This window comes from Pogona vitticeps, chromosome 2 (genome assembly GCF_051106095.1).
Source record: "Pogona vitticeps strain Pit_001003342236 chromosome 2, PviZW2.1, whole genome shotgun sequence".
Classification (NCBI taxonomy): domain Eukaryota; kingdom Metazoa; phylum Chordata; class Lepidosauria; order Squamata; family Agamidae; genus Pogona; species Pogona vitticeps.
The window spans coordinates 94,672,530-94,692,173 of record NC_135784.1 but is presented as its reverse complement, the minus strand read 5'-3'; the positions used below and the strand labels follow the sequence as shown (position 1 = coordinate 94,692,173).

Genomic DNA, 19,644 nt, shown 5'->3' with positions numbered 1-19,644 from the left:
CAGACAAGCAGTCAAAAATGATTACCAATTGCATACTAAAATAAAACATTTTTAAAAACCAAATAAGGGTGAAATGCTGAGTTCCAAAATACGAAACTGCCTCTGTCACTTTTTCAGGAGAAACAGAGAGTAAATGTTAACTCGCAGATGCTGTACTCATAGGTACACTGACAGGGCCACGTTGATATGGCAGCCACTGCCAATATAACAAATTTAAGCAAAAAAATCATAGTAGACTAAAGGTGGAGCGTAGGGAATGGAGATCATTAGGTTTGGGTGCCTTCCTTGACTCAGGCAGCATATGCAGAATTCAGAGATCATGAAAGCATACAAAAGATCACAGACATGGCACTCTGATAGTTTGTTGTGAAAAACAAGATAAGCCTGAGATGCCTTAATCAGCCCAAGCCATGCCACTAAAGTCCCATGAAAACATGTACACCATCTGTCTTGCTTGCCTCAATTTGTTACTGGTTGGGAATCAATCATTCCCACCTGAACTGGGTTTCTTTCCCTTTTCACCGTATCTTGCTTGCTTTGGCTGGATAGCTCAGTGATTTAGGTCTCTGGGTGGGGAGTTTGATTCTCAGCTGTGCCTCCTTGACAAGGACCGGACTCAGTGATCCATAGGGTCCCTCCCAGCTCTGCAAGACTATTATTATAATATTATTATTATTCCTTGTAATAATAATTTTTGCTTCATAAGTAACAGGACCCTCCTCTCTTTCACATCATTGGGTTTCATAGCCATAATGACAGAGCTGTATGGTGAGGCTTGTATAGAAACACAACATTCAACTTTGGAAAAAAGTCACATGGCTGACTTTAAAGAACATCGGACGTATTTAAAATAGCAGGACAATACTCTGGAGTAAGCTAGCATTGTTACAATGGCGATGTCTCTTATGGATACCTGCCATCTACAGTGCCATAGGAGATGGCTATGCCAGTTCGGATACATCCGTGAACTTCAAAAACCACAACATGTGCTGAGTTATGCCATTGATCCGTCTAGTCAAGTATGGCCTACTTTGACTCCTGGCACTTTGAGATACTAAGTAAGAGCGTTTCCTCACTTCATGAACAGACATCCCTTTGCTGTCAACACCCCAAACTGAAATAGCTGTAGCCACACAAACCTCCCGAAGCGACACATGTCCTTCCAGCTTTTTTGCTGCCGCCAAGACATATTAAGATATTTCATAAGAGAGAACCAGTTCAAACACCCACCCAAAACCCCATATGGCAATATCCTGCAAGCTGGTGCTCTCGGAGACTTTTGTTGGATTACAACTTCTATCGCTCCTGAACTATGGGCTAGCGAGAAAGGACGGTGGCCATTGCAGTCCAACCCATCTGGAGAGAAGACTGCTTGAGTCAAGGAGAATGCCTTCTCCTCTGGCAGCCCTCCGTATCTCTTGGAAAGACAAGACATGGCGGGATTAATGCAGTCCAAATGCTGGAGGTAGGAGGCACCCAGCTAGCACCTTCTGGACTTCAGACGCTCACACTTCTTTGATCTGCTGTGGACCCCCTCCTGGCTATTCACACCTTCTTCGCCCTGCCCTGGTCCTTAAAATAGTAAACTTTCCTCCATTACCTTGGTCTTTCTCTCTCCCTAGATAACTTGCCACATTTGGCCATGCCTGGAGCATGAAAGGAGGCATTGGTTGATAAGGTTGCCTGAGCTCTCATAGACTTCAACTAGCAGATTTCTTCTTCTTTCTACAACAACCATTCCTCTCCAAGTTTTGGTTTAACTAAAACTGCTCTATTAATCTCAATCCAAAGTGAGTAAAGTTTCATTGCCATTGGACCTGGAGGATTCCAGGAGTTCACACAAGCTGGCCTTCCTTCCTTATTTTGTTCACACATTAAACCTTTGAAGGAAAGGTCCTGGGAACTACCAATTGGTTTCTGGATGCCTCCGTTTAAGGCTCACAAAATGCAGTCCTCCATTTTATACCACTATCAGTACAGTCTTGATCACTTTCCCATGTGTGTGTGTGTGCGTATGGGAGGGAGGGAGGGAGGGAGGGAGGGAGAGGGAAAGAGGGGGGGGGAGAGAGAGAGGTGACAGCAGCATAAGAATAAACAGTACTGAGAGTGTTTTCCAGCCTGTCCTACCTTACAGGAGGGTGGAAGACAGCAAATCAATTTGCCTCACATGTACAGTTAGCACATCTCCAAATAAGAGATATTTTAAAAGCTCTGACATCAAAGGAAACTATCAAAGTTATCCTAAAATAAAGGCTATTGCAAAATACAAATGATGAGGCACTTTTCTCCAGAAGGTATTCTCAACAGACATTATTTTCATTTCTGCTGGTAAGGGCTCTCCAATCAGTTATGTCTGATGGAAATAAAACATGAATAGAAGAGTTTATTCAAAAAAAAAATAAGCAGATAGAAAGGGACTATAACACAAGCAGAACCATCTATCCACAGCACAGTTTGCTGCATGCTCAAAGTACAGTATTGGTTTCTTTGAAGGATTTTCTGCTTAGTGACTCCAAATGTCAGCAAACGGCTGATTCCTCATTGGCTGGCAAAGGACCACCATTATCCCCAACAGAAGGGCAATTTTGTAATCTACTGCTGCTACTTGGAAAACGGAAAACAAAATGAGGAAGAAACCCTTTATTTCCACAGAATGAGTCACAAAACAAAACTCCTAAGAGGATCCTGAAAGTTGAAAATATATCAGGAACAAGCTAGCTAACATTACTTCTAGAAGATGCACCTATGAGCACTTTTCCCTGTGACATATTCCTTCAAAACCGAGATACAAAAGCAGAACTATGCTACAGTAAAGATCCCATGATATTTTACATACAATTTCTTCAAACATCCTATTTATTAAATTCTCTTCCCCCCCCAAAAAAAAAAAACCCTTTCCACTTTAGGAACATGGGATATTGTGGTTCTATGTGCATGATTCAAAATGCCAGGAAATGGCTCAATATTGAAGCACAATATTGTGCCCACATTACCAATAGGAATGTGGATGCCAAGCTATACATAGCATTACATACACTACCATTCACAAAGTGACTTATCCTGCAAACTGACTCATTTCATCAGTTAACCACTTATCACACACACAAAAATATCAGGGCTGGTTTTTTAACCAGTGTGATTGGTAGTGAGCACAAGCATCTTGTAGACCAGAGGTCGTCACCCCCCAGTCTGCTGCCTGGTGCCAATCCGTGGCCTGAGCTGGACCGGGCCACAAAGACATACCTCCCACACACACCTGCACACACTCCCCCCACAGCTGCTTTGTGCACCCGCGTGCCCCCACATGTGGGCAGGGGGGTGCCCTGTCTTCCTCAGCTGGTCCACAGTCCCGAAAAGGTTGGGGACCACTGCTGTAGACAATCTTGACTGCTGCCAGGGATTCCCTTTGCTACATAAAGCTTGACATCTCTTTTCCTGCTGGCAACACGGGCATCATATTGGGCAACAATATCAAGCAATTTTCTGATGTTTTACTTTTAACAAAATATAACTCGAAAACCCTTTGTCTAGATTTCCCCAAATTTGGCAAAGAGCAAGAACAGAAAATCTGCTACCTATGTGCCAAATTTGGTACTAATCCAAAGTCCAGTTTCAAAGTTACAATTTTTGTTTCATCTGTCCCCATTTTTAGAATTGCTTAGAATGTGGTTTGCTCTGCTGCACAATAACATTGTTGCATTCCCATGCAGTGATAATAAAAGCAATTTGAAGTAGACTCATGCCACCAAAATGACACAACGCAAACCCTTCTTTTTCAAGGAAACACTTCTAGCATTCCATGCAGGAGAGTCGACGCTAAATTAAACCCCCCATAACCTGAAAAGTGCAATCCAAATTATCCACAGTCTCTTTTTCATAGTTTTGGCCAATATTCAACTGTTGGACAAAAGATACTGGAAAGACAAAAACACAGCAAACAAAATAAGGAGATTGTTTTTATGGCCTTCCTTCCAATGCTGCAAAAGAAGCGAGAAAGGAACCATTTCCATAAAGCAGAAAAATAAAACTATTTTATTAGCAACTGTTCTCAAGATGTCTCACACATATTAGTGAAATATCAAGGCCTACAAAGATGTCAGGTCTCATTTCCAGGTTTCAGTAAATGGTAAGAGATGAGGTGGTGACATGTCCCAGAGTTTTAACTTTTGCCAAGTACTGTGGTCAACAAACTCAAACTTATAGGCGGAGTGACACTGAATTGCAAGAACTGCAATAGTGCTATCCTTTTAGGCAACGCACGCCGAGTAAAATGATGTTTTTCTTTACGCTCTCTCACCACACACCTGAGAAGCATTCCCCCCCCCCAATACTTTTTGTCTCCTTGAGGGAGATCAGATTTGTTTCTCAAAAACTGCCAGCAGAGCAACTTGCATCTCACTTATCCAGGATGAGAGCTGTGAAACGTGAGACAAGTCATATGACTTGAGGGTTTTGTATAAAGGGAAATATACTACTTGGACACATAGCCTGATTCCTGATACCCATATCCATGATTAGATGCATGTAGGTACAACACGCGCAGCAGTAACTTACAGTATCTGTCTTTGAAATCAACTCAGAAAATTCAAGCAGTCTAAAATATAGGAACTGAGGTCCTGGCAACTGAGTCATGTTCCATCAAGTCCAAATGATGGTGGCTCTTGCCAAGGGTTTCTAGGCACAGAGTACAGACAAGTGATTTACCATTCCCTTCTCCTGGAGGCATTCTGAATTTTACAGCTTTGTTCAAGGTTATACAGCCTGCCTTTTCTGTCTGGAGGAATAATGGAGGACTGAATTCCTGATACCTGGCTCTGCAGCCAGATACTCCAATTCATGGAACAATCCATATATTTTACCCGTGTCCAAATGACTCAAGTGACCTGAAGTATCTTTGGAGTCTCTTTATTTTATTTTTAAACGTGATGTCTTTTTATGGCTCAGGATATGGGTATTTTAACAGGATTTCTATTGTGAACTGTCCAAAAATCATATTCAGAAGTTAGGAAGTGGCAACTAGGTATGGGACATGCTTGTGTGATGGTCTTCCACCTGGCCAATTTCCAGGTCTCAGATTAAAACTTCAATTTGCCTGTGGTTCTAGTCAATCAGATTTTAGCACCACTGCATTAAACAAAAAATCAATACCAATTTTGATGTAGATGTGAATGTATTTCCGATATATATAATGAGAGAGACCATCTTGTGGATCTTTCAGAAAATTAAGAAAGTGGTCAATAAATCCTCCATATTAGCAAGCTCAACCTGAGTTAGCAAGTGAAACATGATTAAGTCCTTATACAGATGAATGGACATTCCAGTGACTTATAAACTAGCCATGTGGGACAGCTCCATGAGTACATGCTTCAGCAACTAAGTTATTCTCTCTTGTTTTAAATCAAAAGACAGTTGCAATGCTATGCACTGATCCCAAGATGTTATGTCTTACATAAACATGGTTATCATTTTGTTGCAGACAATGACATAAAACTAAATAAACAGTCTAATTAAAACCAAGCCCTCTCCCCCAATCTCAGTAAATCCAAATCTATGGCTATCCTTCAAGCATTCTGGCAACATTAAACATCTTTAAAAGTACAAGTGTAGGTTTGTATCAGAGAACAGATGCTTGTGATATGTGTCAATTGGCTTATTGGAAAGTTTTTCTCTTTTGTGAAAGGCCAGAATTGATTATTGATTAGGCATCATTCAGTCTCGAGAGACTATGGTAACGTGCTCCGAGTAGAGGACGTGGAACAGCTGAGAAAGCCAATTCGAGAGTGACAAATCCTTCCACACTGAAGATAAATCCAATATGTCCCCTGTCCAACTCCCTGATTTTGCTGGTTTTGGGACTGCCTCTTTGCCTCAGCCTGCTGGACGAGGGTCTCTTCAAATTGGGAGATGCCCTGATGCACCGCCTGCCTCCAGGTTGAACGCTCAGATGTCAGGGGTTCTGTTGAGGTCCATTCCTAAGGCCTTCAGATCCCGCTTGCAGATATCCTTGTATCACAGCTGTGGTCTCCCTCTGGGGTGATTTTCCTGCACTAATTCTCTGTACAGGAGATCCTTTGGAATCCGACCATCAGCCATTCTCAAACATGCCCAAGCCAATATAGACGTTTGTTTCACTAATGTATACATGCTGAAAATTCCATCTCGATCTAGGACTAGTCTATTTGGAACTTTGTCCTGCCGGGTGATACCAAAAATGCGTTGGAGGCAACACATATGGAACGTGTGCTGCTTCCTCTCCTGCCGTGCACAAAGGGTCCAGGATTCACTGCAGTACAGGAGTGTGCTCAGGACACAGGGTCTATAGACCTGGATCTTGATATATGCCGTCAGCTTCTTATTAAACCATACTGTCTTTGGGAGTCTAGAGAACGTGGTAGCTGCTTTGCCAATATGTTTATCCAGCTCGACATCTAGGGAGAGAGTCAGAGATGGTTGAGCCAAGGTACACAAAGTCATGAACAACCTCCAATTCTTGTGTGGAGATGGTAATAGAGGGAGGTGAGTCCACGCCCTGGCCCATGACTTGTGCTTTCTTCAGGCTGAAGTCCAAAGTCTTTGCAGGCCTTGCTAAAGCGATTCATGAGTTGTTGGAGGTCTTCAACAGAGTGGGCAACTATGGCTGCATCATCGGCGAAGAGGAAGTCCCGTATGCATTTCAGCTGGACTTTGGTCTTCACTCTCAATCTAGAGATTGATTTCTAATGCCAGGACTACTAATGTAATAATTACTGTCAATACTTTCCCCCACTTAGACTTACTCTGGCTTCACTTCCAACATGCAACCAGGTACCTGTAGAAGTGAGCTCTGTTCCTCAAGAATGTATGCTATGTCTTAAGTGGCTCTTTTAGTTATCCTGAAAAGTACCATCTGTAGTTGATAGCTCTAGAACCAGTATAAAATGAACCAATAGGTTCCATTTACAAGGACAAACTAGGAGAGACCATTACTTTGTGTGGGAACCCCTCTAGTACAAGATTCAAAATTTTGCTAACTGGTTTTATTTATTCATTTAAAAAATGCATACCACCCTTCATTCACAAGGGACCCAGCATGCAGTATGCAGCATTACACAAATTACTGTATAACATTACTTTAAGGGCAGGGTACCAACACACACTCAGGTATGAGCTTACCTTCACAAGCACATTTGGTGGGGACACAGAAGAGACCCTTCTCTTTCACTGCTCCCAGATTCTGAAACACCCTCTCATAGGAGGCTATGCTGGCCCCATCTTTGCTGTCCTTCCTACAAACAGATGGATCTTTCTCTCAAGGCAAGCTTTCCCTTACTGACTGGCTATCCAAATGGTTTTTTTAAAGAGTGCATTTTATTCTGTGTTTTACTTATTTTAGTATCATTATTATTGGTTTTAATATATATGTGAAGATTCTCCATCATCCAGGTGGTGTTATCTGGAAGTTGAGTCATGGCAACTGGGCTTCTTTTTTGTTAGTATGAAACGTTTCACTCCTCATAGATCCCTCAAATATCCTCCACATTGGTTGTTGTGGGTTTTTCAGGCTTCTTGGCCGTGTTCTGAAAGTGGTTCTTCCTAACGTTTCGCCAGTCTCTGTGGCCGGCATCTTCAGAGGACAGCAACCTGAGCAGTTTGCTGTCCTCGGAAGATGCCGGCCACAGAGACTGGCGAAACGTTAGGAAGAACCACTTTCAGAACACAGCCAAGAAGCCCGAAAAACCCACAACCATTAGATCCCGGCCGTGAAAGCCTTCGCGAATACATCCTCCACATTGATATAGGCTCATTACATAGGCAAAGAACAAAGTTTGGGTTTTAATATGTCTTCCTAAAGTCCTTTTTAAAATATCTGAACAATTATGTGGTTATAAACCTAGTTTCTTTCAATATGGTAAGCCACCTTGAATCCTTTAGCAGCATACAAATATTTTAATTAATTAAAGCCAACTTTGTTTTTTCAGTCGTTCTCTCACTGACATTATTTGGAGAAGGGACTCCCCTGAAAGACTGCTGAGTGGCACATAATTTGTGTTCTGCTCATAACACCAAGATGACAATGTCAGAACTGCTTATGTCAGCCTGCAATATTCTGAAGAACAACACTTCGTGGAATATAGTTGCCAAGAAATAAGAGTCCAACCAATACAAGGAACATAGAGATTTTTAGTCTCTACTTTCTGGTAACTTCATCACTGGAAGGACAGATCCTGAAGCTGAGGCTCCAATACTTTGGCCATCTCCTGAGAAGAGAAGACTCCCTGGAAAAGACCCTGATGTTAGGAAAATGTGAAGGCAAGAAGAGAAGGCGACGACAGAGGATGAGATGGATGGACAGTGTCATTGAAGCTACCAATATGAATTTGACGCAACTCCAGGAGGTAGTGGAAGACAAGTGGGCCTGGCGTGCTGTGGTCCATGGGGTCACAAAGAGTCAGACACGACTAAACAACAACAAAAATATACTATCCTGTTTGCAAGAATATATTCTTATCTTTTGCCAAGTAGCAGAGAATAATCTCATATAAATACATCCCAAAGAAAAGGGATACAACAAAAATGCTCAGGAGAGCTATTAACAAAGAGAAAAACAGTCCACAGAGAGACTGCTTTTCGAGGAAGCAATTATTAGTGAAAAGCCCCATAGCAACACAAAGATACACTTTACAGGAGCCTAACAATGACTCAAATTATATAAAAGAAACAACAAGGACAGTTTATTGGAAAGCTTTAATGTTGTAAGATAACAGCCATGGTTTAGAGACGACGACCACGTCGACCACCCTTTCTGCGGGTGCTGTCTGATGGAATGGGGGTGACATCCTCTGTGGAGAGAGAAAATAAGCATTCAGAAAAAGGTTTCCAGAGTCTTTCATTTTGGAGACTTCTAAATAATCTACAAGTGTTCTTCTTTATACAACCTTCCCCCGCCCAACACTTCAATACAGCTTGTCCATGAGACAGATTGCTAATATATCCTTCACATTTACAGCGTCTAAAATTCAGGATGTGAAAGTGCAAGTTCAGACAAGTCTGCAGAAGCTTAGACTTTCGCCCCCACATCAGAGTAATAGAAGACACGGTTCCTATGAAACGCTTGAACAATTTGCAATGCAATGAAATTTGTCAACATCAAAAGTATTATAAAAGTGAAGCTTACTGTTGTTCTTATGTTTTGCCCAAAGCTTTTAACTAGCTGAGATGTTGGGTTGCCTCCTCATCTAATTTGTAATATTCCAGCATTTCTAAGTCTTATTCCAGAAGTGAGCATTTTTTTGCCATCTGGATGTTCAGAATTCAACATGGGCCATTGGGTAAGGTATTATGGGAGAGGTCCTAGCCAGTGTGGCCAATGGGAGGGAAAGCATTATGGGAGCTGAAAACCTGGAGAGCCAAAAGTTCCCCAGCCTGTCTTATACACCACATCCTTATACATACAGCTATGTTACACACAACCTGTAAGAGGAGTCTTGTAAGGCATTCTGGAGGTACCCTAAAGCACTGGTTCTTAACCTTGGGTTACTCAGGAGTTTTGGACTGCAACGCCCAGAAGCCTTCACCGCCAACTATGCTGGCTGGGGTTTCTGGGAATTGCAGTTCAAAAACATCCGAGTAACAAAGGTTAAGAACCACTGCCCTAAAGGAACTAGTTTGACAAAACAAAAAATACAGAACATAGCTGAAGATGCCTTCTTCAAAGGCATCTCTCCTCGAGAGCCCTTTCAAAAGCAAAACCTGGCTGTCTCTTAAGACAACTCACCAATGCGCCCAATCTTCATGCCAGATCGAGCCAAAGCTCTGAGGGCTGACTGCGCACCAGGTCCAGGAGTCTTCGTTCTGCAAAGAAAACAACAACTGGTCTGTGCTTGTTCATAGCACAAGAGTATCTACAATAAATCAAACCAGGGACTTGAGTGGGGTGGAATGGGAGAACAGCCTACTTTCAAGCTAGCTAACGAACCCAAGTTGTCACGAGATGGACAATATGGACCTTTGGTCTGGTTTGGTAAGTTTTTTTCCTAAAGATTTGCACGGTGTCACAGACTCCTCCTTGCTGATGTTGAAGTTAAGGGAAGGGAAACTGTGTACTAATTGCCTGTAAACTTTTCATTCAACTGAGGGTTAAGCTGCCCTTATTGGCCAAAATCCAACTGGTATTTGTGTAAAGTCTGCATAGTTTGCTGAAGCTATCTGATGAGATGAGGAGGTGTGCCTTAGCTACATGCCTGGTATGCACCCAACTCCACACTAAATGCACCCTGGAATCTCATTAACTAACTGTAATTTGCTCTGGCAGATTACACAAGCTTATATGAACACCACTAGAGTTCTACCTATCATCTCAAAAACCAGTTTCCATTATTTAAGTAGCTACACTAATTTTTCTTGAGAAGGATACTTACTACCCAAAGTAAACCATCCCTTTCATATACTAGGCACCATCCCTGTGAATTCCTGAGACCTCTTCTTTCCTCATTTTCTCTTGTACAGACTGGTCCAGAAGAGCTTCCATTTTACTACCTTTGGCATCAAAGCTTTTGTGCACATAAGAGTAGCAATTCTGTTCAACGCCACTACCATACAGTACGGGCAATACCTTTCATCACATCTTGGCCCATCGTAATAGTACAGCTTATCAAGTTAGAAGAAAAGGCAACCAAACATTCACCAACATTATCTTTTCTGCATACAATGGCAACAAACAGGGACATTCTCTTTACCCGTGCATTCACAAAAGCATTCCGTTACAGCAGCCCTTTCTCAAACACTTCAGATGCATTGAACTGCAACAGCCCCTACAGCCAATGCGAGTAATGGGAGCAATAGTCAATAAATCTGGAGAACCAGATTCTGCAAAGCTGTTAACAGAACACCACCACAGAACATTCACCATTTCAAGTATTTTCACTATTAGTTAGGCAGGATAAAATGTAACTAAAAATAAATAGAATAATTAAGTTCCGAGAGAGAGAAAATCATCACATACATACACACCTGTTTCCACCTGTAGCCCTCAGCTTGATGTGAAGGGCTGTTATGCCCAGTTCCTTACATCTCTGGGCTACATCCTGGGCAGCCAGCATAGCTGCATAAGGAGAAGACTCATCCCTGTCAGCCTTCACTTTCATGCCACCAGTTACTCGGCAGATCGTTTCCCTGAAAAAGGAACCAATACATTAGTGGAGAAAACCATGGCAAGTATCATTTTAGCTGTCCCATGCATTCTCGTGCCACTACAATATATTGGGATAACCTCATGATTCTAATCAAGGAGAGTCTTCTATTCTTGGTCCCATGATCAATCCATGCTCTGTTTGCAGTGTCAGGGAAATGTCACACACTGCTGCAACTACAGTACAATGCTAACAAAAATGTTCAAGAGTATTGAGATGTAAAATTGTACCAGACCTTGTGAAGCTGAACAGAAAAACGTGGTCCATCAGACCAAATGCTAAGTATCAATCATACGTTGTGACAGGCCAGGTGGTTGATAGGGGTGAGCCATTCTTATTTTTTGGACTTCAATTCCAAGTACTCTCCCATTGTGGGTGTTACACCTGACAGAGCCGCTCCTACAGGCACCTAAAGTGGCTCACCTGGAGAAAGGCCTACCTGGAAGGCTTAATGGCCTAAGCTTCCTTTTCAAAAAGAAAACTACCTCAGTGCTTACTGGAGGACTGCCATTACCTACAAAAATGTTGATGTCCATGCTTTCTGAATAATGATATCCATTCAATGTATAGTTTTATTAGCCCAAAACTGTAAATGAATCCTGGATTAAGCAGGCATAGAAATGCATGCGGACATCTATGTATGTTCACTTTGAGCACACCATGCCCATCCGTGCTTAGAAAGATCATTAATAAGCAAGACAAGACTCAAACATGTGCTACTTACTTGCCAGACAGGTCAGTTACATGGACAAAAGTGTCATTGAAGGAAGCAAAGATGTGGCAGACTCCAAACACATTCTCTCCTTCAGCCACTTGGGGACCCAAACTGATAACCTGTTCTTCCTTCTTTTCTTTACCCTTACGAGGTGCCATTTCTGTGCAAAAAAAAAAGCACAAGATGTTATGCAGACAGAGGGCTGCAAAGTATTTTCCTTTGGATCAGATCTGTTAACAATAATACTAAGAATAATTACATGTTATCAAGTTCATTTCCACTTATGGCACTTCCTAGGATTTTCCAGGTAGAGAATACTCAGAAGTGGATTGCTACTCCTTTCTTCTGGGGACACCCTGGGAACTGTGCAGTTTGCCCATGCAGCCTTATATTAAGATGCACGCTGAGCAAATCACTCAAGCAGGCCACTTAAAAAGAAGGCACACGGGTTGGTTCAGAGCCACTAAATAAAACAGCAGACAAAAATAATGTATTCTGCACTGGGGATGACTTCCTTGTCTGACAATCAGTGAAAGCATCGATAGCTACCGACCGTCCCCCACCCTTTTAATTTGCAACATATTCTCATCAATTGTGTCACCTCTGAAGCAAACCAGATTTTTTCCCTGCAGAAAAAAAAAGACTATCAACTTTTGGATGGATTGTTTATACTTCCTTCTTGAGACCCACTTGTATCTGCATAAAGGAGGGAACATGTCTAAGAAAAAAAATTTAATAGTCCATGCAATGACTTCCTTGCTCCTCTTGCAAACAAAATACAGTACTGTATAGGCTTTCCTGAAAAAGCCAGTCACTAGCGATGGAGGTTTTCAAGGTGTTTGACACCAACTACTTAGCTATGACAACTACCAAAAAGATATCTGCACATACAACAGAACTCTCTTCAGCTGTCCTGATTCTGAAGATTCCACTGTATTCATTGCAAATGTCTGCTCTTCTTTCTCCTTCTTGTCACCTATGTAAGACAGTCTGATATATTTCAGGAAAACATTCCCTGACATTACTATACCCTATAGTTTTGTTTATCTCAGTCATGAATAAAATAATGTAAGATACTGAACTATTTAATATTAAGCAGAAACAGACTCATAGAACCAGCCAACAATCAAACTCGGATCACACTAACTTGCATTGATATTCTAAATATTTCAGGATCTAACTTCATGAAATGTAGGATACAGAAGACTGTTTTTACTCTCTTAGAAAACTACTACTATGCAACTATGTAATATATAGCATCCAAGCAAATGTGTTGCTTCCATACTGCTTATTCTTGAGATATATTCTCAAAGGCTTTCACGGCCGGGATCCTATGGTTGTTGTAGGTTTTTCGGGCTGTTTGGTTGTGTTCTGAAGGTTTTCCCTCCTAAAGTTTCACCAGTCTCTGTGGCTGGCATCTTCAGAGTTTCTAACTTCTGTCCTCTGAAGACGCCAGCCACAGAGACTGGTGAAATGTTAGGAAGAAAAACCTTAGGAACACAACTAAATAGCCCGAAAAACCTACAACAACTACCCAGAAGACTTAGAGAGTTATCGTAAGTCTTGGGATCTTATATTGGTAATACAAGTTCATGAAAAAAAGAATGCTACTGTACTTAGGTAGTACACATTGCTACACTCATAACTGTACAAATAAAAGTCCAGTACTCCTTATAATCTGTAGGCCACACTTGGTCTGAGAATGCTACCAGAAGCATCCTACCCATCAAAACTGTTTCCTGCTACTAACTATAATTAGAAATATTTATGACATACCATTCACAATGAAGTCTCAATACTGTACTGTCCCCACCAGTTAGTTACTAAGCACATGGAAGAATGACGCAGGGATGGTGTCCATGCCATGCCAGCACTTCTACACAAATTAGCCAAAATCCAGTTCCATGAATTATATTTCTAAAAGGATGATATATCACTGAGAGGGGGACACTTTTGGTAACTGAAGAATTCCTGCTTCTGTCCCATGGCTTATCTGACTTTCCATGTTAACCAGTGTCACTGTGCATGCCAACCTTGGGATGGAAGGTCGCTGTTTAATAACTGAAAATGCACACTGCCAGTGACATCACTGCCCAAATGCAGGCCAAAACAGGACTCTGGCCAACACATGTGTGAATGGCATTTTATGCGAAACAGCAATTTGGCATCAGTTCCTGCCCTGATGGTTTCAGAGGCATGCTTATTTTCTATTAGCAAGTTGGTTCCCAATCAGGTATTCTGCACAGCTGCTGTTGGAAAACTTCTAGGAACTGCAGTCCATGAAAACCCTGGTTACCCAAAGTTGGAAACCATTGTACTAGGAGATATGAATTCTTACATCCAGACACTAAGATTACATTTGAGTCTTTCAGCCATTAGAGACCCACAACTGGCTTGAATTTTCCCATCTGGTTTTTTAAGAGTACAATGTACAGTACTTTTTTTAAAATCCTGCTAACAGGTACAAGACTTTCCAATTTTTTAAAAAAAATCTTGAGTATGCTTTAACCTTTATAGAACAATGTTTTTCCAAATGTAAATACCTACAACTCAAGAGAGATAAATGTAAGTGTAGAGATGAAGACCACAATCCTGCACAGTTACAAGTCTCTTCCACCGGACTGCCTTTTTACAGGAACTCAACAGCCCAAGACAGGACTGCAGCACTAGAAAGGCAGCATTAACCAACTCTCATATGTGGTTGATTTTCAGGGCCAAGGGCAACCTGAACTAAATATTGTACCGCATTATCTCCCAAAAGGGAAGGGGGAAGCATTAAACCCAGTTGTATGAATGAAGATGGAATCCAGGCCTTCTGACCCACCAAACAGAAGTCAAGAAATAACACCGAATTAATCTCGGCTTCTGGAGTGCTCGTCTCCTCCACGAGCAAAGGGAGCAGCTAACGCACTAGAGAAGAAAAACCGGCCCCCAAATGTGGGCGCCCCCGCTTCGGCTCAACCTTTCTCCCCCTCCACTCCCCCACCGGCCCCTGAGCCCACGGAGGGCGACCGTGACCATACGCGGCGCGAACGACTTAAAAGCATAATAAATTCCACCACGTGGAAAGCCCCACACTTGGCAGGCGAGGCCTCTCCGCCGCCCCCCCCCCCAGAAGAAGAGCTCGCCCGGAAAGCCCTGCACGGCTCGGCCAGCCAGGCCGACTCCCAAGGCCCCCTCCGGGAGAGAGACCTTCTTCTCCCCGTGAGGCGACCCCCCTCTACTCCCCGCCCAGAGGCTGAAGCCTCCCCGGCCGGCACCCAGGAGCCCGCCGAAAGAGCAGAGGGAGCGAGGGGGAGCCTGGCGGGCAAGGATGGCGCTGGATAGTCGGTCTCCCCCCCCGCCACTTACTCGACCGTCGTTGCAGGCGCCAACCAGCAGCGGAAAGGAAAAGGCCGGCGTCACGCGGGCAGAGGTCGCCTCCTCTCACCCGGAAGCAATAGCGGCGGATGAAGCCGGGCACCCCCTCGGTATCAGGAAGTCCGGTTAGGCTCGCGTCGTTCGCCTGGTTTGGAACATTCCAAGCGTGGCCCGAGACCGACAAGCCGGTGTGGACACGAGTGGGGGGGAATCAAAAGAGTCCGGGAAAACGAAACAAAACGAGGAATGGGAACTGCCCCAAAACGGTGTGTGTGTGTGTGTGAGAGAGACAGAGACCGACCGGAAAACCCGCACTAAAGATGGTGGACGCCGCCCAGGAAGTCTCCAAGTCTCCCCCCCCCCCCGGACAGATGGAAGGCCGGAGGCGAGGGAAAGTGTCTCGATGCCCGGCACAAAAATGGCTTCCTCGCTCAAAGTTGACATGGGGGAGGACCGTTGGGCGACTGCTTTATTTATTTGTTTATTTATTTATTTGGAAGGACTGGGCGAATAAGAGGGAAAGTGCCCTCCAAACCTTAGCCCCATAGTTCAGTGTCAGAAAATGGTGACAGTTTCAATCTGTCTGCCGTTACGAACAGCGCGTTTCCAGACAGTGGGGCCGATTTAAATCATGAATCCGATTTGTGATGTTGTGCCAGGCTCAGCTAATAGGTTTCTTGGGATAACGCAAAGAAGACTCTTCAGAACGTGCATTTCTCCTTCCATATTTTAATATTTGGATCTGGTGGTTTCTTTCTTTCTGAGTGATGGAAATCTGCTGGGTGCTCCCATGTTTGATTTGCTGTAACGAGCAAACGCTGAGTTTCTAGGCGTGAGTTCAGTGAATGAAATTCGTTCAGTAATTAAATTCGTTAATTATATTATTAATAATGAAATTTATTTGACAATAAAATGACTAGGCTTTACTTGCGGGAGCACTGAAATGTTATTTTTATTTGGACAGTAGTGCTCACAATCCCCAGCCAAAGGCCAATTTCCTTTGAGGATACAGTATTCAATAAACCAAGAAAATAGCAGAGTGCCAGATTTCAGAATCCATATTACTGAATAAACTGAATATTTGTCAGTGCACACAAAATAGAGGCAATGCTTGGAGAAGGACAAATGCAGAGTGCTGGAAGTTGACATTTTAGTTTAGTTAGGCATCCTTCAGTCTCGAAAGACTATGGTAACGTGCTCTGTATGGAGGACTTGGAACAGCATCTAGTGTGGCTGAGGAGGCCAATTCGAGAGTGACAATTTTCCACACGTTGACATTAATTACTAGGTAAAAGTATGCCGTTTGGTCTGTATTGACTTTACATGGGGGAATGTCTTGAGACATGTTATTATGAAACTTACTAGTAACTGTCATTTTCTCCCTGGTTGTGTTCTTAGCACCTTATTAATCGGCCTCCAGTTAGCTACTGTGTCTTCCATGATTGCTCTACCATGGGTGGAAAAAACCAGCAAGATTTGACCAATATGTTTTTCAGCGAACGCATTTTGCTCCATCATTATTGTAAGCATAAAGTGCAGCTGTGAATTTAAGCTTGTCTCTGACCTGTTTAAAGATCACAAGTCATTAACAGGTGGAAAATAGGCAGTTACCAGACAGTATTTATAGTAACATGTCTGGAGATAAAGATGTTGTACTTGATGGAGCCAATTAATAAAGAAATGGAAAATTCACTGAACAATGTTTTGTCCATAGAGATGGAGAAATATTACTGACTCTGTATCTGCTGAGATTAAATCTGTTGATTCTCTCCCTCTATCACAGCTGTAACAAGATGGGAATAACAAAGACTTTTAAAGACAAGCCTGACTTTGGCTTTTTTTGCCTCACCACCATCCCTGTCCATTTATAACACTTTTGTCTGATGCAGGAGGTATTGTGATCCTGAAAACTTTCATACATATGGGGAGGGAAGGAGGCTAATGCATTTATTACACTAATAGTATAATGTAATCCAAGTTAATTTTTCATTCCCACCTTTTATTTTAGGAAAGGTGCAAAATCTTTATGCTCTGGTGGTTGTAGGTTTTCTGGGCTGTTTGGCCGTGTTAGGTTTTTCTTCCTAACGTTTTACCAGTCTCTGGGGCCAGCATCTTTGGAAGATGGGAGTCAGAACTCTGTCTGTGCTCTTTATGATCTGATCATTGAAAACTTCACCCCTTTGTATCATCATCATAGTCTATTTATAAAAGAACTTCAGTAGTCTTGGTACTGGACATAAATAAAATTGTATAGCAAAACTTGCAGATTAAATTTTACATTCTAACTTTGACAAGCCGAACATATTTGGTCTTTCCACCCTTCCCTGCCCCTCAAAGAGTGGAAGGAAGGCTGCTGGTGAACTACGAGAGACAAGCCCAGCATCTTTTGCCTCCTGCATCACACCTCTACATCTCTTTCCAACCCCCAGTTCAGAAGATTCCCACGTCATTCCAAGTTTGGCGAGAAGACATCTCCTCCATCCGGGGGGGGGGGGCAAATTTTCCTTGGTCCCAGAGGGCTTGTTTACATTAAAGAAAGAGAGGCTTGGTTGGGGTGTTGGTGGTGGCAGTGGCAGCACTGGCACTTCATCCATTGGAGGGCAGCACTACCTTCAGGAGAGCGAGGAGGTGGTAAGTAGTAAAGAGAGATTACTGCAATGTATTAGACAAATGCTGAACTTGACAGGTTGTATTAATCCAGCACTATGTTACTTACCATAATAACAGCTACAGTAGTAATAATAATATAGTAATAGATATGAGTTTTGTACTTCTATATGTGGCTTCCAGCTGTGATGGAAACAGCGGGGATTGAAAGAAGAGTAAGTGCTGGGCAGGAGGATGGTGGTAAGGACAGAGGAGAGAGGGTAGCCATTGAGAATTGGAATGGTTTGAGGTATGGTATCGTTTCTTGTCCCCAAAGTACCTGGAGAATGTTAATATTGTGTGTGTAAATAGATGAATTTAAATACCACAACACACTCAGATTGACTCTATTTAACCCATTCCTACATACCTTACCTGTCTAGTTGCACCCATAATAACAGCCAACAATTTTAAAATAGGAAGAAGAAGAGAATCAATGTAGAATTTTACGAAGCAGTAAAAGGAAGAAAAAGGTGAACAACCTGTAACAGTCCCTTCGGATCATGACCCTGGAGCAGCAAGGTTTTTAAAAATGGGTTTAAGCAGAGACTAAGAGGAACCCTCTTAAATATCCTGTGTGGAACAACTTAGAAAGACATAACAAAGGAAATAGGTATGTAGATGTAGACATGGATGTATACCTTCTAATGACACACAGTATGTTAGGATCTACATAGCATTGATCCCTAGTTTCCTTGTGTTCATTATGCAGCATGTAGGAGACTTAAAATCTGTTTGTGGCTTTGAACTGAGGTAGATAATCCATTTCCCATTCTGACTTTGCATTTAAGACTGCCACTATCACACTACGACATTAATTCAGCTTTGAAATGCGAGGTACCTCATCAGACCTTGTCATACTCATTACAAATTAGCCTTCCTAGAGGGTTGATCATTAATAGTGAAATATACTTGGTACAAAAGGGCTGATGATCTCTTCTAAGTCTCAGTCTTCTTTTGACTGCTGATTGAGCCAAGGTATAGAAATTATTAAACTATTGCAATGTCTTCATTGTTAATCTTAAAAGTTAAATAATTCTTATGTGATTATTTTTGTCTTCAGTACAATCATATATTGCAGCAAACCCATTTCTTGTAGAACAATTTATAGCTTTTCACAAGTACAACAGAAACAAGAAGATGTAAGCAGACAGGCCAGCCTCTGCAAGTCATCCAAGAAAGATGCAGGAGTTGGGTTGGCCGTTTTGCTGGAGTGCAATTGCTCCTGAGACAGAAGGAGAATCCAACCCTCAGCTAGCACACCCAGATAGCCCCACTCCTCCCCCTGAAGATTGAGCAGTGGAACCACCTTCTGGGAATGAAAGCTAGTTATGTAGGATGGACCCTGGTAATGACATCTGGAGGCATCAAGAGATAGGGAAATGTAGACAGTATAAAAGAAGCAATAGGGGGTGGAGCTGATGGTGACACGGAGGATGTCTGGGCTGATGCTGCCAACTGGCTGGCCTCTTATTGGGGTCTCCTGGGCAGGACTGACTGTGATCATGCTGATTTTTCTCATTCCGATAGGCCTGGACCACAGCAGGCCTCATCACCAGAAGCAGAGGCTGGAGGTTTGAACTGACCCCAAACCAGAATCATTGCTTGAGATGCTGGAGGCAGATCTGGAAGCTTCACTGGCTGAGAGACTGCCTACAAGGAACTTCAGCTGGGAAGGGGGGAACCTTTGGAGTAGTGACTGTCAGGCTCCAGAAAAGGACTGATTAGGGGGGTGAAGTCAGTCACCCCCAGCTC

At 42.7% G+C, this 19,644-nt stretch overlaps 1 protein-coding gene across 2 annotated transcripts; it reads right to left on the bottom strand.

Moving 5' to 3' along the window:
• Positions 1–8,705: 8,705 nt before the first annotated feature.
• On the bottom strand, positions 8,706–15,389 carry RPS14 (ribosomal protein S14). 2 transcript variants are annotated; one of them, XM_020806800.3, is made up of 5 exons: positions 15,235–15,389; positions 11,893–12,043; positions 10,990–11,151; positions 9,755–9,831; positions 8,706–8,819 (listed from the first exon to the last, which is right to left on the bottom strand). In XM_020806800.3, the coding sequence occupies exons 2-5, from the start codon at positions 12,039–12,041 to the stop codon at positions 8,752–8,754; spliced, it is 456 nt and encodes a 151-aa protein (XP_020662459.1). In that variant the 5' UTR covers positions 12,042–12,043; positions 15,235–15,389; the 3' UTR covers positions 8,706–8,751. The 2 variants fall into 2 exon arrangements, with proteins under 2 accessions (XP_020662459.1, XP_078241765.1); XM_078385639.1 differs by lacking the exon at positions 15,235–15,389 and adding an exon at positions 14,431–14,762.
• Positions 15,390–19,644: the final 4,255 nt, after the last annotated feature.

Excerpts from the sequence above, each read along its gene's own strand:
- RPS14 (XM_020806800.3), bottom strand. The coding sequence starts at position 12,041 with ATGGCACCTCGTAAGGGTAAAGAAAAGAAGGAAGAACAGGTTATCAGT. Across the intron at positions 11,152-11,892 it reads GTAACTGACCTGTCTGGCAA|GGAAACGATCTGCCGAGTAA; the intron begins GTAAGTAGCACA and ends TTCCTTTTTCAG. Across the intron at positions 8,820-9,754 it reads CATGAAGATTGGGCGCATTG|AGGATGTCACCCCCATTCCA; the intron begins GTGAGTTGTCTT and ends CTCTCTCCACAG.